Source organism: Lacerta agilis, chromosome 14, assembly GCF_009819535.1.
Source record: "Lacerta agilis isolate rLacAgi1 chromosome 14, rLacAgi1.pri, whole genome shotgun sequence".
Taxonomy (NCBI): Eukaryota; Metazoa; Chordata; class Lepidosauria; order Squamata; family Lacertidae; genus Lacerta; species Lacerta agilis.
This window is the reverse complement of record NC_046325.1, coordinates 10,899,592-10,927,034: the sequence shown is the minus strand read 5'-3', so window position 1 is coordinate 10,927,034 and position 27,443 is coordinate 10,899,592. Positions and strand designations below refer to the sequence as shown.

Here is a 27,443-nt window from a genome sequence, read left to right as displayed (position 1 = left end):
CCTGTGAGAGCATTTCCATTAGCACACACCCTATATAGGAAATGTACATCATCTTAGCTGCTTCATCCTCTAGCCAACCAGCTTCTGCCACCCTGGCATCTCGCTATCTCTTCGTGAAATCACAGTCCTTGAAATTGCTTATTCAACCCAAGCTTCTTGACGTAACATTCAGAGCCTTCCTTGCACTTTTTCTGGAGTTGCTTTTCACTCTAACAATCAGCATCGGGCTCCTCTTAAACCAGATCTGTGGTCAGGCTGCACTCTTGCGTGGTGATGCTGGCCTTACTGATAACGGGCTTTGCAGAATTTCTACCCTGAGGTATTATTACATTTGTATCCCACATTCTGTCCAAGGAGCTCTAGACATGGTTCTCCCCTTAATCCCCACAACAACTGGCCCGAGCTTCGTGGCTGAATGGGGATTTAAACCTTGGTCTCCCACAGTCCTATGGCTCATCCAAACTTCCTTTTGTGCCATGCTTTCCATGTCTAAGCAGGGGTTTGGTTTTTTTCTCTCTTTTCACTGGGAAAACCCACATTTTGCTGCTGAAAACCTGTTTGTGATTAAGCAATGAAATGTGGGCTTTCCCAGGGGCAGCGCTGGGACCAAATAAAATAAACGTGTCCAGAAGAGGGCAACCAAAATTGTCAAAGGCCTGGAAACAATGCCTTATGAGGAACGGCTTAAGGAGCTGGGTATGTTTAGCCTGGAGAAGAGAAGGTTAAGGGGTGATATGATAGCCATGTTCAAATATATAAAAGGATGTCATATAGAGGAGGGTGAAAGGTTGTTTTCTGCTGCTCCAGAGAAGCGGACACGGGGCAATGGATTCAAACTACAAGAAAGAAGATTCCACCTAAACATTAGGAAGAACTTCCTGACAGTGAGAGCTGTTCGGCAGTGGAATTTGCTGCCAAGGAGTGCGGTGGAGTCTCCTTCTTTGGAGGTCTTTAAGCAGAGGCTTGACAGCCATCTGTCAGGAATGCTTTGGTGGTGTTTCCTGCTTGGCAGGGAGTTGGACTGGATGGCCCTTGTGGTCTCTTCCAACTCTATGATTCTATGATTCTATGAAACACAGAGCTTTAAAGCCCAGATCTGGGCTTAGAAACATGGCACAAGAGGAAGTTGGATGAGGCCCTTGTCCGCCACACATGGAAAGTACACCACACTGGCTTCTCTTTCCAGAACTGCACTGTGTCACGATCTCCTCCCAGTCTTTCTGCACCTTACACCCTCTCTTTTTGGTCCTGCCTCCAGCTCCTGGCCAATCTCGTCATCTTTGTCTGCGGGAACTTAGTAGGTGCCTACCATAAGCACTTGATGGAGGTGGCCTTGGGGGAGACCTTCCACGAGACCTTCAACCTCATCCAATCCCGAGTCAAGCTGGAGTCTGAGAAGAGGCACCAGGTGTGTACAGAGAATGGCTTTGCACACAGAAGATTCCATTTCAGGCAGGACATGGAAAGGATTCCAGTCCCAAACCTTGGACAGCAGCGGCCAGTCCGTGAAGACAAGCCTCTCCCAACCTGTGGCCCTCCAGATAATGTTTGACTACAACTCCCATCATCCCTGACCATAGGCTGTGCTGGCTGGGGCTGATGGGATCGTGGTCCAAAACATATGGAAGGCACCAAGTTGGGGAACACTGTAGATAATATTGAGCTGGATGGACCGACCATCTGACACGGTAGAGTAGCTTCCTATCATCCTATGAGCTGGATCAGTGCCTTCTGGCCTGCATCCATTCCGTCAGGCCTTTGATTTACGCACAAGAGATGTCAGAGCTTAAACCTTCCTGGAGGTTACCAGTAAAGGTTGGACGTTCTTCTGCCCATGCACAGAGGAGCTATTTTCCTCTCCAATCATAGACAAAGAAAGGCCCCTTCAAACTCATTGCACGGGGAACTCCCAGATTCTGACACTTGTAAAAAGAGCTCAGCAACAAACCAATTAATGCTGAAGGTAGCATAGCATTCATTCAGTCCAGTATTGGAAGGGTACTATAAACTGACTCGGTTGTTCCTGATTCCTCCCACCACCACCTTGCTGTGCTGATCCTCCTAGGAGCATCTGCTTCTCTCCATCCTTCCTGCCTACATCGCCTTGGAAATGAAGGCCGAGATCATCGAGAGGCTCCGGGATGGAGGCCAGGCCCAGCACCGTCACGAGGGCACCAATAATTTCCACAACCTCTACGTCAAGCGCCACGAAAACATCAGGTACTTGCTTTTGTCTCCGTCTGTCATCTACGAGGTTGCCTGACCTGAAGTTTGTGGATTAGGGCTGAACAATTGGGAGGTGGTTGGGGGATTCTCACTCCACCGCACGGTTCCACACAACATCTTTCGTTTCCCTCTGCCTCGCCCTCTTGCAGCATCCTATATGCCGACATTGTTGGGTTCACGCTCTTGGCCAGCGAATGCTCCCCAAAGGAGCTAGTCCTCATGCTCAACGAACTCTTTGGCAAGTTTGACCAGATCGCCAAGGTGAGTAAGAGAATATCTCCCCTCCATAAATACCCTTCCCATGCCTTCAAACAGTTTATTCTCCTTAGATTGCAGTCGGGGAACCTGATGTTGTAGGAATATGGCTCCCATCGCCCCTGGTCATTGGTCAGGGGCTGATGGGAGGTGGAGTCCAGTGACATGCAGGAAAATCTTGTACACCAGAAGCTGGTGTAAAATGAAGTTAAACTGGCATAAGAGTGTGCTATATCCAAACTCCAGTCTGGAGCAGATCTGCTGGCTGAGCTGGACTAAGCTTGGCAGAGAGAAAACAAGCCTATAAACAGAGTTAGAACACCCTTTTTGCAGGCTTAACTTATACCAGGTTCACAGGTTACATGACCCAGGTGAACAGGCTTAGGATGCAGCCTAAGACCCCTTTTCCAGGATTTATGCCAGCCCCCCCCAAAAAAAATTCCGGGGTGGTGCAGTTTGTTAAGGGTGCTGGGATTTGTTAGAAGACCCCCCCTCCCTTCCTACTCCCCTCCCAGAGCTACAATTCCCAGAGCAGATTAACAATCAGTGCCTTTCTTCAGGTAAATTGGGGGAAATTGTGCTGTGGTGGCCATAGAAACATTCTACCCCTCTGTGCAGAAATGGTACCCTAGCTGAGCAGCCCTAAGCCAGTGAGTCATGATGTGTATGTTGCCAAGGAAACCGAGATGTTGTCCCAGGGGGCAAACTCCATCCTCAACCCTGTTCCCTCCCAGGATAACGAGTGCATGAGAATCAAGATCTTGGGCGACTGCTACTACTGCGTCTCTGGGCTGCCTGTGTCGCTGCCCAACCACGCCCGGAACTGCGTCAAGATGGGCCTTGACATGTGCCAGGCCATCAGGTGAGTGGAGTGGGGGAGGCAGTTGGCAGGTGAAATGAGAGGGGGGGGGGAGAAAATTGGGGGAAGGACCCCAAGCCATGAATGAGGTCTGGGAAGCGGTGATATTGGGGTGCTCTGGTTTGGCACATGTGCCATTCAAGATCCACAGCTCCATCCTTTGGTCTTTAATGTTAAATAACATATTGGTAAGCTATCCTAAATGTCCTGGGCCCAGGTTACTTCAGGAACCGTCTCTCACAGTATGAGCCTGCAATCTCTAGATCAGTGGTCCCCAAGTTTTTCAGGCCATAAACTCATCCCTGGTGGTCCCTTACCCTACCCTACAAAAATATATTATTTAGAATAGTGCTTTGCAGTAACAACGAATTTCACGTTTATTCAAAACTCAGTTAAAACTATTTAGTTTAATTAATTCAACAAAATCAATGAACTCGATACAGCGATACCAGCCATGACTAATGGCTATCTTTCAACGACTTAGAATCGTACATACAAATGTGGCCAAAGGAAAGAGCTCTGGAAGCAACAAGAGCCATAAAACTTTACATGTGAACAGAGGAAGGTGTTTAGCTCTATCTCTAGCCTGGCTGATCATGAATAAGAGATCAAAGCACTTGTAGGGACCCACCTCCAGTGCCCCACTGCCATCCCTTGCCTCTTAGTTCCCGCTAGGTAATCTCACCTCTAGGGTGGGGACAATATGACCCACTTTGGGAACCGCAGCTCTGGATCAGACTTCCTCAACCTGATGCCCACTTACCCATTTCAGATTTTGTTGGACTACAACTCCCATCAGCCCCAGCCAGCATAGTCAACAGGCAGGGTTTATGAGAGATGTAGTCCAGCAACACAGAATCATAGAATTGTAGAGTTGAAAGGGACCCCAAGGGTCTTCTAGTCCAACCCCCCTGCCCAAGGTGGGGCTCGAACTCACAACCCCGAGATTAAGAGTCTCATGTTCTTTGTTGTTCAGTCGTTCAGTCGTGTCCGACTCTTCATGGACCAGAGCACGCCAGGCACGCCTATCCTTCACTGCCTCTCGCAGTTTGGCCAAACTCATGCCAGTCGCTTCAAGAACACTGTCCAACCATCTCATCCTCTGTCGTCCCTTTCTCCTTGTGCCCTCCATCTTTCCCAACATCAGCGTCTTTTCTAGGGAGTCTTCTCTTCTCATGAGGTGGCCAAAGTACTGGAGCCTCAGCTTCAGGATCTGTCCTTCCAGTGAGCACTCAGGGCTGATTTCTTTAAGGATGGATAAGTTTGATCTTTTTGCAGTCCATGGGACTCTCAAGAATCTCCTCCAGCACCATAATTCAAAAGCATCAATTCTTCGGCGATCAGTCTTCTTTATGGTCCAGCTCTCACTTCCATACATTACTACTGGGAAAACCATAGCTTTAACTATACGGACCTTTGTCGGCAAGGTGATGTCTCTGCTTTTTAAGATGCTGTCTAGGTTTTACCTTTACTTTTACCTTTACTGACTTGCTATTCTAATTTCTGAAATACGGAGATGTGTCCCTCCCCGTCTCTCTCACTATTAATCGCTTCCATTTATTTCGTTACTAATTTGGATCAGGCATTTTAAAAGAAAATGCATACTTATTTTGTCCTGTTTGTCTTCTCACAAATAGGAAGCTGCGTGATGCCACTGGAGTGGACATCAACATGAGAGTCGGAGTCCATTCGGGGAACGTCCTGTGTGGGGTGATTGGGCTCCAGAAGTGGCAGTACGACGTCTGGTCCGATGATGTGACGCTAGCCAATCACATGGAGGCAGGAGGTGTGCCAGGGTGAGGGAAGCGACATGGTGAGAGGGGATGCTCCCACTTTGGTCCAGGAAAGGCTTTAGTTCTTGCGTACGGAAGATTGGACGCTGACCCCTAGTGGCCTGGCAAGGAATCTCAGCAAGAACCAAACAAATACTGTGGTACCTCCATTTACGAACTTAATTCGTTCCGGAGGTCCATGCTTAACCTGAAACCGCTCTTAACCTGAGGCGTGCTTTCACTAAGGGGGGCCCCCTGCTGCCGCCACGCCACTGGCGTGTGACTTCTGCTCGCATCCCGGGGCAAAGTTTGCTACCTGGAACAATTACTTCCGGGTTAGCGGAGCTCGTAACCCGAAGTACAGTGGTACCTCGGGTTAAGTATGCTTCAGGTTAAGAACTCCGCTTAAGAACAGAAATCGTGCTCTGGCGGTGCAGCAGCAGCAGGAGGTCCCATTAGGTCAGTGATGGCGAACCTTTTTGAGCCCGAGTGCCCAAACTGCAGCGGAAAACCAACTTTTTTATTTCAAAGTGCCAACACTGCAATTAAACCTGAATATTGAGGTTTTTAGTTAGATAAAGCCAAATACCCGTAAGATTTGCCACATTTTGAGAGGGTTTTCCAAGCAAAGTGAGGTTTGCTATATAGAGGACAGGATTCTAAACAAATAAATCCTTACATTAAGGCTTTAGTTTTGTTTAATTTGCTGCAAGACTTGGCATTGAACCTCAGCTAAAAATGCACACACCCCAAGCTCCTAAATAAACATTGGACACCTCATTTATTTTTATTTTTAAAAGAGAGAACAGTCCACCCCTTCTGGATGTGCGTATGTGTCTGGCTGCTGGCTTTACGCAGCAGCACCAGATCCCGGCGGAATCCGCCCCGCGCTTTCCCTCTGGCCTTTTCGCTGCTAACTTTTTCCAACTAAGTTTAGCTTTTCGATCAAGCCGAGGAGCTGCGGGCGAGGAGGGGGGTTTTCTCGCAAGGAAGGCACCGGGGCTTGGGTTAGGAAAGGCGCAGAGGCATGGGCATTTATTTATTTTTTGCTTCTAGGGGGGGAGCTTCCCCCTGCCCCTCGCTGGGTATGCCCATGTGCGCCAACAACCCTGTGGGAAGGAGGTTGCTGCGCTCCTGCGCAAGGAAGGCATTGCAGAGCGGGCGGAGAGAAAAAGAGGGACCGCACGCGAAGAGCAGTCCCAGAGAAGAGAATTGGGGACAAGGAGAGAGAATGAATGCGTGCGAAACAGATATTTGCCAAGGGGAGGAGGATAGAGAGGTGGATGCTCTGCAAGAGAGGAATTGTGGGAAGTGTTCTGGGGAAGACTAGAGGCAGGGAGGTGTCGGGGTATGGGTGCTGGAGCTCCTCGTGCACGGCCTTGGACTGGTTATGCACGAGGTACCAGTTGCGGGGAAAGCGGCCAGCGTTCCGCGTGCTTTTGAGCACGGTCGCTGGCCAAGCCTCACAGTCTGAAGGATGATGAGTAAGCCAATTGAAGACTCTGGTGGTGTGTGAGTTCCTAATTGCCTTCTTTAAAGAAAAGTTGCCTCGTGAAATAAAATATGTACCCTGACTCTGAATAGACGGACCAATTTACAGAAAATTAAAAATTTTACTTTACTCCCCCCGTTAACCCCAAAGGAAGACAGACACCGGTTGTATCTTTAGTGGCTTCGGCAGAACCCGCGTAGGCTCGTCCCCTAAGCTAAGTTCTCCTAAGCTTAAAGACCCTGCGCGCCCAATCTTCCGCGAGGCTAACTAAATAAACTAAAACCGAAATATCTTCCGCGGGCCTAACCCTAGGCTAACCTATAAGAAAACCTAACTAAAACTAAAACCGAATGATCTTCCGCGATCTAACTCTAACTAAAGAAAACCCATCCAACCCATCCAGCCCGCTCCTGATCCCTTAAACTAAACTTGACTTCAACTAAAACCCAACTAAAAGAACATAAGAAGAACGTGCGGTCTCCGTGCCTAAGCGGGGTGCCTCTGCCTTTTATTAGGGAACAAACGTGACATCATCATTAGTACTTTAACCAATAAAATCACTGTTGCTGCCCTCCAAAAAGGCGGGAAGCAAGTTTAACGCTCATTAACAATTTTGAACATGACCGGATCTACAAAATAAAGGCGGATTGATCTCATAAGTGAACCACACTATTCATTCATGCTTTCACTTTCGCTTTTACGCGCAATTATACCAAAAGTAGACCTCGAAAAACTTATAAAATAACCAAATAAATATGAATCCATGGCGGATCCGTGAAACGTATTCCGACATATCATCTTTCTTTTTTTTGTTTTAAATTAAATTATTTTTGATTTAGTTATATAAAAAAAAGAAGGTCAGAGATATCATAAGCATTTATCTGACACAAACATAACCATTTGTTTTGATATAAGCCTTGACATGAAAAGGCAAACGTTGACAATGCCGACAGTGTCCACGCCAAAGTCTACATCAAGACTGTGATATAAACACTAGCAATACCATCAACATCCATCCTTTTCATAGGAGGAAATACTTGTACAATAATATAGCAATAAAGTCATGAAAATAACAAACCACTAGCCAAACATAAAAAGTGATCGATCCGATACACTGTAAACCTTTTAGGCATATATAAATACTTCAATACGTAGTGTAACACAACAAATCACCTCATAAGCATATATATTTTCGCGTGCAGCGTAAAACAACAAATTACTCCCCAAACACAAGAGAGGACCTGATGCAGGTCCAAAATTAAAAATAACGGATAACGAGTGCCCAAACATAAGAGAGGTCCCGATCCAGGACCCAAAATTAAAATATAACTAGAGCTGGGGCTACATAGCCTACCCAGACCCCTCCCCCATTTTTTTTTTAATTTTTTTTTGAAAAACAGAAGAAAAATGGATAAGGTAACGGAAAAGGGTTGTGGCTCTGAGGCTACAGAATCGAGGGAACTTTAGATTCTGGACTTACCACAGCGACCACAGGTAACGGGGAACTAGGGTCCAATTCCAGAGAGGGGATTTAAGGCACCTAAGTACAAGTGGTTTTCGCCACAAAAGGAGATTTAAGCTACCTACATAAAGGTGTCCCAGCCAGGATGAGGATTTAAACCATCTACGCAAGGGTTTCCAGCGAAACGAAATGGGATTTAAACCAGCTACATAAGGGTCTCCCATTAACAGCAGGAAACAAGGTGAAGGGAAAAGCTGGGAACCTGGTTTACTGCCAAAAGGTAGCATATAGAGGGGGAATCTTTAAAGTAAATAGGGGTACCAAAAGGGTAGGACGCCACCAGACTTGACATATATATCTTGAACAAATCCGAGAATGACCAATTCTTTGACCAAAGGAAATATTTCAAATAAGGCATGTAAATGTTACCACATTTTTAAACTACAACTTTTGCAAGCACAACGTGGAGATTTAGGATTACTGAAATAAAACATATATGCATGAATATGTCTATGACTAGAACTGCACAAAGACAATGCTTTGACCTTACATAAACATTTCCATATCATCAAAATTGTGACGCTCTAAATGGAAACCATTGCAGAAAAGCTTTGCATATATAAACATCCATATCATTAACTATCAAGCTATAAGGAAAACACATGTAACATGCGAGGCGGATATTTCAAGAAGCATACAAAGGTAAATATGCAATTTTTACAAGTACAATATAAAGTACAAGACAGGTTTAGAACTGCAAAATGGTGTTGGAGAGGAGGATGAAGACGATGAATGAGTTGCCGGTCGTCTTCTTCTCCGACTACACATGACCATGTAGAAGAAATAGTCCTGGGACTCAGGAAAAGTTCATGGGGCTCAGGAAAGTTCTGAAACATCGAGCTCTGAAGAAACAACGATACCTGTAGAAGAAAGGAGGTTAAGCAAGCAAATCAAGGTGATCTGCTAGTGAATGCAGGTATGAGAGTAACTGGAACAAATCCAGGCAGCCAGGAACCAGAGGCCGCCCAGAGGCAAACAAAAGGCATAGGTTGAGGATAGTTGCTGCATTTGACAGGAAGTTGAGAAGTTAGCGAGTAGCTAACAACCAGAGTTAGACATCACGGCTTGCGATGAAAAGGGAGCATCGGATTTCACGCAAAGTTTGTCCAGCGTGTTTCTTGAGTGAAGAATGGAGTTGAACACATAAACAAGGTGTGGGAAGTAGGAGTTTTTTCCGCAGAAGTAAGGACAGTCCTCCACTGAGAGGATTAAGCAACAAGGGGCTGTCGTTGAAGATGCAGGCTGGCAAGTACCACGCAGGGTTACATGACTTGACCTTCAGGTAAAGAGTTCCTTGCGGAAGACAGTACTTCTGAGCACAAGGAGGAACCGCCTGAAGAGCCTGTAGTAGAGTTCTTGGTTGATGCAGGAAAAGATACTCCAGAAGAATACCTGGGGAGATGCGGAGCATATTTGCCATCAGGTAGAGAGCAACAGAAAGCAGGTGAAAAGGGTTTGCGGTTTTGGTTGGAAACAGGTATGCTGCAAGAAGTGATGGCAGCAATCTGTAGGCACGGTGAGTACCATTCAAAACCAGCCAACAGAATGCCCATGCAAAAGACAGCACGGAACATAGCAAGGAACGTCCCATGGTTGGCGACTGGATCACTGAAACAAAGGAAAGTCTCAACGGCGTGAGAGCGCTTGAAGATGCTGCTGAACAGAACTTGTAGACAGGAGAATTCACCTTACCAAGCAGTGAAACTTTCCAGGAGAACTTTGCAACAGGCTTACTGCAAAGGACAGTTTTAAGACTATCAAGGGAACGCTCTAAGGTTAATGACTGTGGAGCTTTATCCATGAGGTACTGACGGAGAGTAAGGGGTTGGATGCGATCCTGGTGTAGCAGCTCTTTGATTAGGGCCTCTGCTGCAGCGAGCTTTTCTGACGTCAGCGCCCATTGGTCGACCCATACAGGGGGTCCTTCCTTCCATGTGAGTGGAAGAGCATGTACTGGCGCTGATGCAAAGGCCCACATCAAAAATGCGTATGGACAACAGTTCTTGCTTTAGACAATAAGTCTCTACCCCAAAGGGTGATAGGCACATCCATAACAAGTGGACGGAGCTGCACCATGGAGCCTGAGTCTGACTGGAAGGTAATCGGATGCACGCTCTGGTGGGCGGGTTCGAAACCTCCGACTCCGAAGACTTCCTGGGTGACAGTCGTTGCCCACTGGTCAGGCCAATCTTTTCTGGCGATCACTGTGACATCTGCGCCTGTATCAAGAAGACCCTTGATCTTTCGTCCACCCATTTCTAAGACGAGATGAGGGCGTTCTTCTGTAATCTTGATTAGCGCCATTGCTGCCTGAGGAGGCAAAGAGTCTACAGGAGCTGTAGGTGTAGAAGTAAGCAAATAAAGTCTGGCAATTTCTAAACCTTTTGTTAGGACACAAGGAACAGTTGAAAATCCTGGAATCAGCAACTGCGATGAATCTGTGATTCGAACTAGGCCTGCAGTCAGCGTGACTGTGGCAGGGAGGCGATCCATCCTAGGCAGAATAAGGCAAATTGAAGTGTCTGGGAATGGACCACGAATGGATGTTGGCAATTGCTGAGCAAACCATGGATTTGAAAAGTAACAGTCCTCTGTTAAGAAGAGTGGTATACCTGGGACAGAAGAAGCTTCTTGTTCTTCGTCAGCAGTGTCTGAAGACATCTTTTTGGTTTCGGGTTTTTTGCATTGCTGAAGTTGGCAACTCTGAAGCTGCTTGGCGTTGAGTTGGCAAACTTGAGGTTCTTCCATTAGTAAGAGTTGCTGACGCTGTTGAACCTGCTGGCATTCAGTCAGTTGTGCATCAAACTGACAGGATGGAGCTTCTTCTTTGACACAAGACAGTTGAAGTTGTTGTCCATGATAATTGTTTGGTTGTGGCGGGTTGAGCTTAAAAGCTGGAGGTGACACAAAGGTGTGGACATTGTTAACTGGAGTGATGTTTGAGCTTCCACAAGAGGGAGCTGTCTCACTCGCTTGCATTCTTTGGCCACATGGAAAGTGATCATCAGCTGGGTTGCTACCTGGATATTGCTGTTTCATCAAGGGCAAATGTCCTTCAATGACAGATTGACCTTGACTCAAAGGTGAGTAAAGCTCAGGTGCTGCGAGGTTGACCTCAGTAGGATGTTTTCTCAACGTTGAAGGCAATTCTGCGATCAGAGACTTGACTGTGATTGCTTGCTGTGAAGCGGGGGTGACATCAGCAGGAGCTGAAGGGCAGTTAGCAGAAGGTGAACTGAATGCTGTGTTCTCTACTGGAATCCTTTGAATAGGTAAGGCAGATGATGAAATCTCTGGAACCTGAATGTTTGATGAGGTCACATCTTTTCTCTGGACATCTGGAGAGTAGATATCTCTCTGGATCACTCTTTTTTCCTGATGACCTGGATAAGGAGTAGCGTTGTTCACCTTTCTGGGATGGTTGACTTTCATGACGTTCTTGAGCTTGCACCCTATTGTTTTACCGGGGCCGGGGCGCGGCCCGCAGAACTGTTTCCCTGAACTGGAGATGAGGTAGGTGATGTATTTTGTGGATTCAAACGACAATCGTTCGCCCAATGAAATCCTTTTTGACAGATGGGACATCTCTCTGGTGGCTTGGCAGAAGGCCTTGGCGTTGTTGTGCACTGCGACCGGAAATGCCCATCGCCTCCACACCCATAGCACTTCTTGACTGGCGTAGAGCTGTCTTGACGTGGCATCTGTACCGCAGCTGCCAAGAGCTGTGCTTTGTAGGAGTGGGTACCAACATTCTGGCAGACGCGTAGCATCTCAGTCAATGTGGCATCTGGACGAGCTGCAACTGCTGTTAGGGCATTCTTGCAGTCATCGTTGGCATTTTCAAAGGCAAGTTGTTTTGTCAGCATGTTTCTGGCATGACGATCTTCTATCTGGCGTTCCACTGCAACAATCAGGCGATCCACGAAGTCCCCATAAGGCTCTTTTGGACCTTGCCTAACTGCAGCGAATCCTGATACTGAGCTGGCATCTGTGCGATTGGGTAATCTGCGCCAAGCTTTGACTACGATGTCTGCTATGGTGACGAGTGCAGCATCAGGTATGGCTAGCTGTTGATTGAGATTGGAGTAATGTCCTGATCCTGTGAGCATATCTTCTGTGGCGAGTGGCGTTGCACGTCTGGCTGCTACTTCTTTCCACTCTTGCAGGCACAGAAGAGCATCTGTAGGCGACAGAAAGGTGCGAAGTATCAACTTCCAATCAGATGGCAGAAGTCTACTAGTGGACAGTCCTTCAAGTAAACTTCTAGTATAAGGAGCTTGAAGTCCATTTTCGCGTATGGCTTTCCGCAGTTCACGTAGTGTTTCAAAAGGAATGGCTTGATATCTTGCAGGTTGTCCTCCATTGGCACGAATCACTGGAAAGATGTGCATTGGATCAGCACTAAAGTCTATTTGTCCCAAAGCTGCTTCCAAAGCTTGAGTTCTGCAGATGGGTTGCATTGCTGTTGGATCTGTAGGTGGCATCAGTGAGTTTAAATCTTCTTGATGCTTTCCAAATGATGAGCCACTAGATGGTGCTAAAGAGTCTTTGACATCTGGATGCCTTGAAGATGGCTGACTATGAAGACAAGATGGCTGACTTGAAGTTGGATGAAGACAAGATGGCTGACTTGAAGTTGGATGAAGACAAGATGGCTGACTTGGAGTTGGAGCATAAGGTTGTTGGCTCTGTACTGCAAGTCCTGGCATCTGGATCATCATTGTTTGGCTTTGTTCTTGTCTTGGAATCTGCATTGGCATCGGAGGTGCTGAAGGATTGGTAAATTGCTGTTGTGCTGCTTGCATTGAAGCTTGGATTGCTGTTGATTGGAAGTCAGCTTGCTGCAAAACTGGAGCTGCTGGCTTGAGCGCGGCCTGCAGGGCAGCAGGGTTTGCTGGCAAAAAGGCTGCTTGCTGCTGCTGCTGCTGCTGGATCGCTGGCAAAAGCGCGGCTTGCGATGGAGGAAGCGGGACCGTTGCTTGGAGCGAGGTCCGCGGCTGCTGCTGACTTGAGATCGCTGGCTGGTAAAAGGCCTGCGATGACTGCTGAGCGACTGGCGGTGGGGCAGTCCGCGGCGGGGCTTGAAAGGCCGACGGCGTCTGCTGCACCGGCACAGGCGGCAATGAATCTGGCAACGACAAATTGGACAAGGGCGAGTGCGTGTACGACAACGGGGCCTGAACTGGCTGCTGCGAGGGGGCCGAAAATGGCACAACCGCAAGCGGCAGCACAGGGGCACTATTAAAAGCAGTATTTCCTAAATTCACTGTTCCATTAAGCAAAACATTTCTTGGAGCGATTTGTTGAAAGCAGTTTCTTACTTTGCTCCATACCAATTGTACAGGAATTCCGATTTTCGGGTTGGCCATAAATTCTAACCCGATCCTTTCCCATGAGGCTAAATCTTTCGTTCCCTCCTTAGGGACCCAGGGGCAAATTTCCCCAATAGTTTTAACTAAAAGCTCTACTTCTGATTCAGAGACAGGGTGACCATTTCTTTTCAAAAGGTACAATAAATCTTCACAAAATTTAACTTGAGCAGTTGAGAGTGAGGAGCCCATTTTTAGCACTTTTCCAAAACTTTTCCTCCCCCACCCGTAGGCTTCTACTAGGGGACACCGGTTCTACCCGTAGGCTTTAACCGAAAAACCTGGCACCCGTAGGCTTTAGCCAGAAAACCTCCACCCCCACCCGTGGGCTTCTACTAGGGGCTACCGGCCCTACCCGTAGGCTTTGACCGAAAAACCTGGCACCCGTAGGCTTTTGCCAGAAAACCTTTCCCTCCCACCCGTAGGCTTTTTCGGGAGACACCGGCCCTACCCGTAGGCTTTGACCGAAAACCCTGGCACCCGTAGGCTTTTGCCAGACCCTTCCCACCCGTAGGCTTTAGGGAAGACCTTACTCTGCCCGTAGGCTTACACTAAACTCCTTGCCGCTCTACCCGGGGACCCCTTGGGGCAAAATATACGCGCGCAATTTCTATTTACAGTACTTTGGGCAAGCGGTGGATTCGCGCTACTGCAGCGAAATCCTGGATAAACCGGGCTGTTATACCTCACCTCTCAATGTCTGTTTCCGAGCCACTTCCGATATGTTGCCTTTAACCGGAGTCTTCGTGGAAGCGACTTTCGACTACGCTTTGCCTCACACGGGGCACCACTTGTCGGGGTATGGGTGCTGGAGCTCCTCGTGCACGGCCTTGGACTGGTTATGCACGAGGTACCAGTTGCGGGGAAAGCGGCCAGCGTTCCGCGTGCTTTTGAGCACGGTCGCCGGCCAAGCCTCACAGTCTGAAGGATGATGAGTAAGCCAATTGAAGACTCTGGTGGTGTGTGAGTTCCTAATTGCCTTCTTTAAAGAAAAGTTGCCTCGTGAAATAAAATATGTACCCTGACTCTGAATAGACGGACCAATTTACAGAAAATTAAAAATTTTACTTTACTCCCCCCGTTAACCCCAAAGGAAGACAGACACCGGTTGTATCTTTAGTGGCTTCGGCAGAACCCGCGTAGGCTCGTCCCCTAAGCTAAGTTCTCCTAAGCTTAAAGACCCTGCGCGCCCAATCTTCCGCGAGGCTAACTAAATAAACTAAAACCGAAATATCTTCCGCGGGCCTAACCCTAGGCTAACCTATAAGAAAACCTAACTAAAACTAAAACCGAATGATCTTCCGCGATCTAACTCTAACTAAAGAAAACCCATCCAACCCATCCAGCCCGCTCCTGATCCCTTAAACTAAACTTGACTTCAACTAAAACCCAACTAAAAGAACATAAGAAGAACGTGCGGTCTCCGTGCCTAAGCGGGGTGCCTCTGCCTTTTATTAGGGAACAAACGTGACATCATCATTAGTACTTTAACCAATAAAATCACTGTTGCTGCCCTCCAAAAAGGCGGGAAGCAAGTTTAACGCTCATTAACAATTTTGAACATGACCGGATCTACAAAATAAAGGCGGATTGATCTCATAAGTGAACCACACTATTCATTCATGCTTTCACTTTCGCTTTTACGCGCAATTATACCAAAAGTAGACCTCGAAAAACTTATAAAATAACCAAATAAATATGAATCCATGGCGGATCCGTGAAACGTATTCCGACAGGGAGGGAGAGTGGAGAGGTTTCCTGGAAATAGTCTGCAAAAACGGGGATACGCTAAAAGACTAGGAGAGGAAGGATGGGGGGAGCCTGCAAACACTGGGGAGATCTCGTGCAGGGAAGGCAGTCGGCTGAAGAAAGGATGCGGAAGCTGACAAGGCTGTAGGAAAGAGCAGACGAGAGATCCGGCAGCGGGGTGGGGAGCAGAGAGAGAAAGAAAAGCGTTGCAATGCGAGCGAGCCTGCAATTGGAAAGGGAGACACTGTTTCTTTGGACAGGGACGGAGCGCGTTCCCCGCCTATGAGACCGCAGTGAGGAAAGTGTGCACCAAGCAGCGCAAGTTTCGGAGGAGTTTCTAAGGGGGGGGGATAATTAAAATGCAGCACACAATCGCTTGATTTCCACCGGTCGACTTATTTACCTATTTTCTAAAGGAAGCCCAGGGGGAAAACGCAATGCAATGATTTGCAATGCATTGTTGATGGGGCGGCTTGCTAGGGTCTTAGCGAGACTTTCCTTCGCGCCATCCCAAACACCGCTCGCATGGAAGTGGAGGTGGCCGCCTACTCCTCCAATGCACCGACCCTGTGTGCACATGTTTGAGTAAAGAGTTCCACATTTGCCTCCTTCCACCCGAACATGCATAGCACTGCCGTTTTACTTAGGGATGGAATCGCCGGCGGGGCCGCGGCTCCCCCCGCTCGCAGCGCTCAAAGACGGGGCTGGGCGGCTGCCTCGCAGCCCGCCCGGGACCAGCATGGGCGGCACAGGCGACGCTTCCTCAACCTTTTTAAAAAGGGCTTCCCCCTCACCCTCGCCCGCCGCCCCTGGCCCCGCCTGCCGCTGCCGTTACCTCGGCGCCGTCGCCTCGCGTCGAATCCTCGCCAGCAGCAGCCAAACACCACTGGGACAGGCGCCAAGGAGGGAAACTGCTGCTGTCTGTTGCTGCGCCTGCGCTGGCAGAAACGAGGCACGACGCATGAGCACAGCAGCACAGCAGCAGCACCCTCAGCCTCCAGAGGGCGGGCCGCCGGCCAGCTGGAGAAGTGGACGGGCGCAGGCGGGCCACGGGAGCGGCGTGGTGCAGCGCGGCGGCACCCCCCATTTCCCCGCCCCTGGCGTGCCGGCAGAGAGAGCTCTGCGTGCCAGCTGTGGCACGCGTGCCACGGGTTCGCCATCACTGCATTAGGTAAAGTGATGCTTCAGGTTAAGTATGCTTCAGGTTAAGAACGGACCTCCAGAACGAATTAAGTACTTAACCCGAGGTACCACTGTATTTGTAAGGAGGACGGTACATAACCCGAGGTTCCACTGTAACTGATGATACACATTTTTGACTGTGTTGCTATTTGTGGACAGAGTGCAGACTCGACTGCTGCTACGATGCTACCGAGCTACAATGAAAGTAGTGACCAAGCAGGCCCTGGTGTGTTTCGGTAGTTCTAGGGCAGGGGCTAGACCCAGAATCTTGCAGGTCCCAGGTTGGGACTGGAAGAATGAAATTCAAAGACAGCGAGGGATCTGGTGGGCTGGAGGTGGCGAAGCTTAACAGTTTATGGGCAGAGCCTGGATGGAATTGGTAGGTAGCCGTGGGCTTAGTAGCAGGGCTAGGGGTGGAGCCAGCTAGGATAGAGGTGGAGCCTGACAGAAATTTATAGGTGGAGCTTAGTGGGAATGTGGTGGATTGGGGCAGAGCCTGCCTGAAACTGGTGGCTCCGCACCTTGGGAAAATGTGATGTGGTGTGTTTCGGCTGGAGATTGCTAGGTTAGGGGCAGAGGCTGGCCAAAAATGGTGGGTAGAAGTAGAGCTTAATAGAAGTTGATGGGTTAAGGGTAAAGCCTGGGAAAATCTGACTTTCGTTAGCTTTTCAGATCCCAATACTGGTTTCCTGCCAGAAGAAACTGCTCAGGCTGGGACAATACTGGCCAGTTGACCACTTTACTGCTATTTATTGCCGTAGACATTGCAATTAAATTAGCTATCAGTTCTCCACCTCCTTTATAAACTTTATCTATCCAAAAAAAAAAAAGCACCATTCCAACACAATGTCCAAATGCTCCCTTGGAAAATAATCGAAACAAAATAGAAAATTCTTTCCAGTAGCACCTTAGAGACCAACTGAGTTTGTTCTTGGTATGAGCTTTCGTGTGCATGCACACTTCTTCAGATACACTTCAGATACGCATGCACACGAAAGCTCATACCAAGAACAAACTCAGTTGGTCTCTAAGGTGCTACTGGAAAGAATTTTCTATTTTGTTTCGACTATGGCAGACCAACAGGGCTACCCACCTGTAATTGGAAAATAATGCCTTTGGTTACTTTTCATAGGTTGACTGAAATATGTGGGCACTGCTGCTCCCTAGAGGCAGGGAAGAGGAATTACATTAATTTGTGTGACAGTTACTGTATGATGAACAAGTGGCCTCTCTCTGTCCGTTCTGTTGTATACCTAGATAGGACTCCATTGGCCACCTGGGGTGACCTCTAGTGCTGCATGCAGGGAAGTGTCCTAAATGGGGGTGGGGAACTGTACCTCTGTGTCCTTGGCTGCCCTCTTCTGTATCCTTCTACATTCCCACCTCTTTTCCCTTTCAGGAGGGTTCATATCACAGAGGCCACATTGCTGCACCTAGGTGGTGCCTACGCTGTGGAGGAAGTTTGTTTCTGGCCACGAGACTCTTACCTGAGGGAGAACAAAATCAAAACCTTCCTGGTCATTGATCCCAGGGTGAGGAGATCGGCTTTGAAACTGGAGGTGGTGCATCCACCTTTTAGGGGAGGGGGGGGGAACGGAAAAAGCTTGACCTGGACTTCCTAGTCTGTGAATAGTTATCAGCCAGTTTCCAACACATCATTTCTTGGAAAGGGAATTGAGATAGTTGTGGTGGATCAGCTGCAGGTACACTTTGGTGAAACTTACTATCTAGACCAGACTTTCCCAACCTGAGGTCCCCAGATATTGTTGGACTACAACTTCCATCATCCCTAGCTAGCAGAACCAGTGGGCAGGGATGATGGGAGTTGTAGTCCAACAAGGTGGAACCCATGGTTGAGAAAGGCTGGTCTAGACCCATATTAATCTGGTTTTGGAACCCAATCAGCCTTGGTCGCCCTTATGAATGATCTCTATCGGGATAAGGACATTCAGAGTCCAATCTTGCCTCTTTTCCTTGATCTCCCCACAGCTTTTGATAACATTGGCCTCGGTATCCTCCTGGATCGGCTTTGTGAGACGTATGTTCTAGGGCTGCCATAAGTCCGGGATTTCCTGGACATATCTTGGATTTGTCCGTCAGAAATAGCGCTCGGGTGGAATTTGTGAAAACCAGTAAAAATGTCCGGCCCCCCATATTGGAAGTGTTGATTTTATGGTAAATTCCCTTTAAAACAGCTCAAAAACTTCAATTATTTTGGAGATTTTGCAGGAACTTTGCCCTTCCCCCCCCCCCAACAAAGCTCAACACTTTTGAAATATGGCAGTCCTATTGGCAGGGGCATAGCTAGCAGCTCTGGCATGTGGTGCGGCAATCCGTGCATGGGGGCGCCACGCCGATCCTCCCCAGGGGGTGGCGGCGGCACGGCGAGCTGCCCACAGAGTCTGCCTGGCGGACGCAAGCCCCACGCTGCCATTTCGGGCAGCGCGGGGCCCTGAGCCACCGAGTCACTCCCAGGAGAGAAGCGTGGATCGGGAGCGCTGCAGGCCAGGCCCCACGGTATGTGCCACCCCCCGTGGTGTGTCATTTTGTGACCCCCCCAAGGATGATGCCTGGGGCGGACCGCACCCCCGCACCCCCCTTCCTACTCCCCTGCCTATTGGTGACACTCTTCCACAGTGGGTTCCACAGAATGGCACGGGGGGAATGCTCATCGGCCCCTTGGCATTTAAGTTATGAGGTGCCGCAGGGCACACTTTTGTCCCCAGTGCTATGTAGCATCTATGTGGAGCCGTTGGGAACTGTCATTAAGGGATATGGAGCAAAGTGTTGCCAGTGTGCCGTTGACAAACAGCTTGGTTTCTCCATAACATCTGAATTTGGAGTGGCTGCGCAGGCTGTAGACCAGTGTCTAGCCACAGTTGTGGGTCCCTCCACCTCAGGCAGTGCAGTGTGTTGGTCCTCGGGGCGATTGTGTCATTGTATGTAAAGGTAAAGGTAAAGGGATCCCTGACCATTAGGTCCAGTTGTGGACGACTCTGGGGTTGCGGCGCTCATCTTGCTTTACTGGCCAACGGAGCTGGCATACAGCTTCCGGGTCATGTGGCCAGCAGGACTAAGACGCTTCTGGAGAACCAGAGCAGTGCATGGAAACACCTTTTATCTTCCCACCAGAGCGGTACCTATTTATCTACTTGAACTTTTTGGGGTGCTTTTGAACTGCTAGGTTGGCAGGAGCAGGGACCGAGTAACGGGAGCTCACCCCTTCACGGGGATTCGAACTGCCGACCTTCTGATCAGCAAGCCCTAGGCTCTGTGGTTTAACCCACAGCGCCACCTGCGTCCCTGTTATTGTATGTGGTGTATATCCATTGTATATGGATGCTGCTGGTAGGGGTTTGTCACTCAGGACTTCCACTTGCTCTTCTGGTTCCTGTTGTCTTTAGGCTGAAGAAGAGACCTCCAGCGGCACCCTCTCACCTGTGCCAGGTGAGGGCTACAAGATGAGGGCTCCAGCGCGGATGACTCGCTACTTGGAGTCGTGGGGGGCAGCTAAACCCTTTGCCAACCTCAAACACCTTGACAACCTCCCCGCAGAACCGGCAGGGTTTGTCCGGAGCAACTACTCGGTATGTCCAGCAGGTTGTGCTCATGTCAATGCAAGGACATCTGCCGAGAACCCTTAAGCCGTTTCAGCTGCCATGTTTATTTTAGAAAAAAAAAAACAGATTACGGAGAAGCTTCTACTGCTCTCTATAGTCCTTCTGAGCTTGCGTGCAAAGGTTCAAAAGCATGTTTTTAGACAGGAGAGCAGAAATAAGATTATCTTATCAACCGCACTCACACCTCTTTGAAGCAAGATACAAAAATACAGTGTGTGTTAAAAGCTCACAGGTTTCTTGTTATCATTGTTTCATTGCATGCCTATTCCTCATTTCCTCCAAGGAGCTCAATGTGGCATGCATCGTTCATCTCCTCCCCATTTTATCCTCACAACAGCCTTTTGAGGTAGGTTAGCCTGAGAGTGAGTGAGTGGCCCAAGGTAATCCAGCGAGCTTCATGGCTGAGTGAGGATTTGAACCTGTATCTTCCACATCCTGGTGCAGCACTCTAACCACTTGTGGGTCAGGACTGACAGACACGAAGTGGGTGTCTGCTATTTGCAGTTCTGCATCCAAGCACAAAATGTAGGGTTATCCAGGAAGCCGGTGGGGGGAAGTTGCTAGAGTTCACAAGTACATTTTGCATGGGATGGGTATTGATAGTGGAGGATAAGAAAACCATCTCACTGCCACACGTGATTTTTCCGAAGCATGTCTTAAAACCACAGTTGCTTTGCTGGAAATGTTGCCCTTTGGGGAAAACCCAGGTGCCACGATTTTCTCTTCTGCGCTTTGAGAAAAATAGGGAGGGGAAGGTGAACTGCAGAAGTTTAAAAGCACCTTTCCTGTGGCCATTGAGATCTGGGATGCAATAACCTCCTCACCTGCTCACGTAATTCTGGGAACCTCTGGGGTTTTTTGGGGGAAGGGCTGTAGCTCATCTAATGGGGAGCACATTCAACCCCTGGCATCTCCAGGTAGGGCTGGGAGAGACTCCTGTCTGAAGCCCTGGTGAGCCTCTGTCACCCACCTCAGACAATACTGAGCAAGATGAACCAATGGTTTGATTCAGTATAAGGCAGCTTCCTAGGTTCCTAAGTTCCATTTAAGCACATAGATAGAGCAGGGGGAAGCAGTTGTGTTGCAGATTCAAGGCGGAAATGGCAGAGACTTCAACTAGAAACACAAATTGGACCCAGTGTACTGCATTGACCCGAATATAAGCCACACTTGTTTTTTCCAAATTCAAATCGTTAAAAGTTAAAGTGCGCCTTATATTCGTGACCTTACGCCGCCAACAAAGCGGTGCAGCTCCCCCCCCCCAAGGAAGCAGCCTGGGAGCATGGGGGCAATGATGCCCAGCCTGCCCGCCTCTGCCAAGTCTCCCCCGAGCCATTGGAACAAGGGGGGGGAGAGGGGGGAGGCTGCCGGCAAAGCGGTGCAGCTCCCCCCCCCCCGAGAGCAGCTCGGGAGCACGGGGCAATGGCGTCCATCCCGTGCACAGCTCCCAACCCTCCCCCAAGTCGCCAAATTTTAAAGGTGCAGCTTATTTGGGGGCGCGGCTTATATCCGGCCCAAAAACGGTATTTGCAGGAAGTGTGGAAAATGAGGGAGGAGGTGCATTAGAGTTATGTTTCTCTAGACTCTCACAACCTCCCCCCCCCCCGAAAAAAAATGTCAAAGGCATCCACAGAAAGCTGTCCACAGATCTCTTTCCAGATTTTCCAAGGACAGGGATTTTGCAGCAGAAAGTCTGGGACAGCAGCTGTTTCCGGTGAACATTGTATGGTCGGGGGGGGGGGATTAAAAGACACATGTGTGTGTGGGGGGGTGCATTTCACGTTAAGCGGAAGTGTGAATGGGCCCTTAGTCTTCTTCTTTCTGCTGGTAGATGCTGCCAGTTGCATGAGAATCAGGGTCTAGCTAGATGCCATGCCCTAGCTGCATGACAGAGCATGTGCATTGCATGTAATGTAATCACTCCCCAGCTTTTCCTGGTGGGTCTGGTAATTTCCCCAGCCTGAAACCCCAGAGATGCATTTCCAGTCAGTGCCAAGAATACTGAGCTAGGTGAGCCCCATAGTCTGACTCAGTATAAGACACCTTCCTGTGTGTGCCAAATGCATCATTAGCAATGATGTCGGAGGAATTTGCAAATGAATGGCAAGTGTGGGCGCCCATCTCCTCCTGCAGGAAGAAGGACCGTGGCTCAGCAGTAGAACATCTGCTTTGCACACACAAGGTCCCAGGTTCAATCCTCGGTGTCCCCAGATAGAAATGGGAAATATTCCTTGTCTGAAACCCTGGAGAGCTTTTCCCGGTCAGTGTAGACAGTACTGAGCTAGATGGTCTGACTTAGTATAAAGTAGCTTCCTACTTTCCTAAATACACCCATAACTAAAGGCAGAACCTTTAGCAGTCCCTCTATAACAGGCGTCTCCACACTCGGCCCTCCAGATGTTTTGGGTCTACAACTCCCATCATCCCTAGCTAACAGGACCTATGGTCAGGGGTGATGGGAATTGTAGTCCCAAAACATCTGGGGGGCCGAGTTTGGGGGTGCCTGCTCTATAATGTGAATGTGCTCTAGCTGTGAGATGAAGATTGCAGGCTGTTCATTTGGCAGCACCGTCTAAGGGAGCTTCCAGGCTGTCATTTCAACCACAAACCGTCAAATTCAGCTTTCAAAATTAAAGTTGATCTGGAGGATTTGCCCCACAAACCTACTCTCCCTCTCCACACACACACACACACACACACACACACACAAAAGGATTGTATTGTTTTGCAGTAAGGAAAGTGATAGGAAAATGCACTGGAAAATGTCAGATAAGGTTTGCTTGATGTAGCATCCTCTTGTTTCCCTGCAAACAATTTGCTCAATAAATATTCGACGTTGTCTAGCTTCCCTGCAAACAAATTGGGATGGAAGCTAGGCGAAGAGGCTCCCTGGGAGCATTCGCTGTGTCCCTACAGTTGAAGGGAACAAGTGTTTCTGTTTCCTTGCAGGAGATCTCTCTGGGGTCCTTGAACCAGCAGAAGACCTTGGAACGGTAACAAGCGGGTATCTTGTTTACAGGGGGAGAGGAGGAAGAGGCCGACAAGCAGATAGATTACTGAGAAAAGAAGGGGGGAAGAGAGGAAGAGATAGAGCAAAATGTACATTGTGTCTGGTATTGCACTGTGGGTTGGAGCCAGGATGTTGCGGTTTAGCTTTCTTCTGTGGGTACTATGATGTTCTACAGATCTGTGGGGCTAGAGTTCTTCCATGGCTAGAAATGCATGTTAAGCCTGTGGTTCCGACAGCTGCAGAGCCACCCTGAGATGGAACGGGAGTCTAATGGAATCCGTCACAATTCCTTTGGCTTCTGTTGTCAGCTAGGTAGGTCTCCCAATGTATGTGAGCCCTAGAACAAAGCTCTGGGGTGCTCTGGGGCCACCTAAACCGCCCCTCATCTCCAGTAAGTTTAGTGGCACAGTGGAGGGCTGCAGAATTAATCTTGGGAGGGGAAGCAGTGGAAAGCTGGCAGATAACTGGGTGAACATCCTGAATTGACCAGACACCTCATTTTTATTTTTGGAGTGGAGCCTAATGCTGGTGTTGGACCATTCTACACCTCACCTGATTCTGAGATGCTAAGCCAGGGGTCAGCAAACTTTTCCAGCCATGGGCCGGTCCACTGTCCCTCAAACCTTGTGGGGGGCCAGACTATATTTTGAAGAAAAAAAAAATGAACGAATTCCTATGCCCCACAAATAACCCAGAGATGCATTTTAAATAAAAGCACACTTTCTACTCATGTAAAAACACCAGGCAGGCCCCACAAATAACCCAGAGATGCATTTTAAATAAAAGGACACATTTTACTCTTGTAAAAACAACGATGATTCCCGGACCGTCAGTGGGCTGCATTTTGAAGGTGATTGGGCCGCATCCCGCCCCCGGGCCTTAGTTTGGGGACCCCTGTGCTAAGCCACCTTTTCCCAGCAGTGATGAGCTCCAGAGGTTGCTGGACTCCAGCTTCCTTCATCCCTGGCCACCATTGGCCATGCTGGCTGGGGCTGATGGGAGACGGAGTCCAGCAAAATCCGGAGGATACCAGATGGTGGAAGGTTGTGCTAAACACTTTCTAAGGCCCCTCCTATGTCCCGTTGAGTTGAAGGGAGGAATGCTGTTGTGACTTAAGATCCCTGCCAGAAGTGGGGCTTGCAAGTTGTGCTGACCATTGTGCCACGGTGATGCCAGGTGATTGACAAGTGGATGGCCCCACCCATCTCTCAAGATATGGGGGTTAGGAGAAGTGAGGATCTGGCCTGCCAGCTGGTAATTTAACCCGCACTTCCCCACCTTAGATACTGAGCACTGGGATTCCAGTTGCTTACTCATAGAATCATAGAGTTGGAAGAAACCACAAGGGCCATCCAGTCTCTTTCAGTTGTGCCCTCTGCTTTCCATTTGGTTTATTCTCTCTGTTGTGCTGTTTGGGCATTTCGCGTTGCGTTTCTTTGATTTTTGTGCGGTTCCTCAATACTCTGCTCTCTCTTTCTCCTCTCCTGGCTGTATTACAGGGGCCGTGCCCCCAGGAGCCCAGATGAAGACCTGGAAGGAGTGGACGAGAAGTTCTTTCAGCTCATCGAACAGCTTAACTCGCAGAAGTGCGTCAATGAGACTGTGCGAGGGGTGGGCAGGGTGGGGGGGGAGAGAGGAAAACAGGCACAGGAAAGAAGCAGGGATAATTACAAAATCAGATGCAACAGAGGCTAGCATGAAATAATGGCACACAAGAGGGCATTTGGGTGAGTGCAGCCTGTCACGTCATTGCCTTGCAGGAATAAGAGGAGCTGCATGCATCTTCCAAGTTTCTGCCTCCTGCACCATTGCCACAGGAGTTTCCTGTTGCAGCGGATCACACATAGCAAGAAAAGCGAAACAGTAAAGAAAAGGAGCAAGGGGAAAGGAGAGGAGGAGAACCTACCTCTTCTCCCCCAGGCACAAACAGCACCAGGAACCAGTTTGCCTGCTGTTTGTTTTTACTGTGTTTTTGATATTTTGTTGGGGGGGCCGCCCAGAGTGGTTGGGGCAACCCAGTCGGATGGGCGACATATGAATAATAAAAATTATTTTATTATTAAATCATTACTATTAACTGTTTCCCAAGCCCTTTACCTATCTACGATTACATGAGATGCCCAACGCCTCCCATACGCCACATTCACTACTGCAAACGACCCTGTTTGACTATGAGTTTGTGGGTTGCAAGGGGGGGCCAAATCTAATCTCCATTTTAAGGAGATTAACATTTTGGTGTTTCCTGCTTGGCAGGGGGTTGGACTGGATGGCCCTTGTGGTCTCTTCCAACTCTATGATTCTATGATTCTAAGGAGAGGTAGATGTGTGGAAGCAGGTGGTAGGAATGATGCCCAAGGGAAAATCTCCCATTTCCCCCCTACACTTCTCCCCTGCAGGCAATGGAAGGAATCAGAAGATTTGAATCGCATCACGCTGTACTTCAAGGAAAAATCCCTTGAGAAGGAGGTAAAGGACTTGGGTGTTTGTTTGTTTGTCGAACGCTCCACAAACAGTGGCATGAATCGGCCCTTGTTTGTTTAGATTTCGGGAGGGAGGAGGGCAGTGTCTCCTCAAGGTCTTTAGGACGTTTCCCATATCCCATAATTCGGATTTACAAAAGGGAAAGTCTGAGTAGCATACAGCTTTCGTGCTTTAAAATGCCTTAAGGTATTGGGTGATTCAGCGTTTTCTCTTCCGAAGTCAGTTTCCCACTGCCCAGGGATGTTGTTTTGGCCTTATTCCAAAAGCCCCAGGGCTGTAAATCATCACAACCCAACCTATGTTACTTCTGGGGGCACTTGACTTGCTTCCAATAACTTTCAAAAGGTTTTGGAGGGGGCCCAAACTCAGAGGGCAACTCCCTATGTCCTCACCGTGACCTTGTCAGGCTAGGAGTTTGTCTTTTATCCCAAGAGTTTATCTTGGTCTCGTTATTTCCTTTAGGGGATTCTACTCACTCAGCTGTAGTAGAAGCTCACTGCAGGTTTTCTTCTACTATCACTTTTCCTTTTTGGTTAAAAACAGTAATAAAACACTGATAAAAATACTGCAATACAGATGCAGAGCTCCAGCTGTGCTTCCACTACCGATGCCATCTTAGCTCCCTCCCTCAGTGTCCATGCCAGAGTGAGGCAGCCCTCCTGTTGTTTCTTGGTACTGAAATAAGATTTGGGATTCACTCCTGCTAGGTGTAGTGATGAACGCCAGCCTGAATGTCTTTCAAAGAGGATTAGGCTAATTCATGGAGGATGAGGCTAAGAGTGGCCTCTAGCCATGATGACTATACTCTGCATCTGCAGGAGGCTGAAAATGTGGGATGTAACATAAGCAGTCAAGTACAACACTTCCTGTTTGCCCAGAGTGGACACACCAGGGGATGTTACTCCAGCCAGGAGGACTTCCTGTTACACCTGTCTGGAGCATCCTCCCCCTGCGTGTGACCAGGTAGATGGGCGTGGCCCTGTGAGACCCCATAAAAGGGCTGGTCACGCAGCCATTTCCCCTTCTCCTCTTGATGCTGTTCTCTTGATGATTTTGCTGTCTGCTGGCTCTCAGCCAGCTGCACATGGGCCCATTTCCCTACATGGGATGAACCCACTCTCTTTTCTGTAACTACAAGCTAATGTCTGCCTTCAGGGAACCTACTGTGAACTGAAAGTAAGTAAACTTCTTATGATTACTTTTAAGAAAGTGTCTTTATTTTATTTTATTTTGGAGAGGGAACAAAGGGGATTTACCAGGAATAAGACCAATCTGGACAAGCCAGATTGGATTGCTTAAGTAAAGAGATTCAAATGAATCCACCAACTACCTTCCTGAAATATACTGGGGAATGTGCTCTGCTACTGACTCGCTGGCGTGAGTGAGGAAGGATAATATTTCATCAGTATATCCTCTCCTACTATCCACAACATTCCCACAGAAAATGATGCAGAACAAAGCAGGGATGTTGTGCAGAGCAGCCCTTGCCCCTGTTTTCATGGTTGCTCACCCTGGGTTCTCTCTCCCCTTGCCTTCTCCAGTATCGTCTCTCCGCGCTCCCATCTTTTAATTACTACACGGCCTGCACCTTCCTGGTTTTCCTCTCCAACTTTCTCATCCAGATCCTCGTGGTTTACAAGTAAGCAGGAAGAGGGTGAGGAGAGGATGGGTGGGTGAGTTATTTACGTAGGCAGGACTGGACCCGAAAGCATGTGAAGGCTTTGCCTTTTGGGGTTAGGGATTTTAGAACTATCCCTTGTTTGCATAGCTGGTTACTTTTGTTAAGGGTTCCCCTAGATGATCTGTTTATTTAGCATTCATCCTGATTTGCTTCCACAAAGCTTATGCAGCGGTTAGACTACTTGGCCCACCAAATACTTCTTTTAATTGTGCATTCATGATGCTC

At 48.6% G+C, this 27,443-nt stretch overlaps 1 protein-coding gene across 4 annotated transcripts in view; it reads left to right on the top strand.

Moving 5' to 3' along the window:
- Window positions 1-27,443, top strand: part of ADCY4 (adenylate cyclase 4) — a 74,006-nt gene that overhangs the window by 24,337 nt on the left and 22,226 nt on the right. For all 4 annotated transcript variants that reach the window (XM_033169579.1, XM_033169578.1, XM_033169577.1 and 1 more), the window contains 11 exons: window positions 1,259-1,408; window positions 2,066-2,220; window positions 2,376-2,487; window positions 3,216-3,343; window positions 4,978-5,136; window positions 17,826-17,958; window positions 19,831-20,013; window positions 22,996-23,039; window positions 24,556-24,642; window positions 25,453-25,522; window positions 27,079-27,176. In XM_033169579.1, coding sequence (XP_033025470.1) covers window positions 1,259-1,408; window positions 2,066-2,220; window positions 2,376-2,487; window positions 3,216-3,343; window positions 4,978-5,136; window positions 17,826-17,958; window positions 19,831-20,013; window positions 22,996-23,039; window positions 24,556-24,642; window positions 25,453-25,522; window positions 27,079-27,176 — 1,319 coding nt within the window. The remainder of the gene's footprint in view (window positions 1-1,258; window positions 1,409-2,065; window positions 2,221-2,375; window positions 2,488-3,215; window positions 3,344-4,977; window positions 5,137-17,825; window positions 17,959-19,830; window positions 20,014-22,995; window positions 23,040-24,555; window positions 24,643-25,452; window positions 25,523-27,078; window positions 27,177-27,443) is intronic.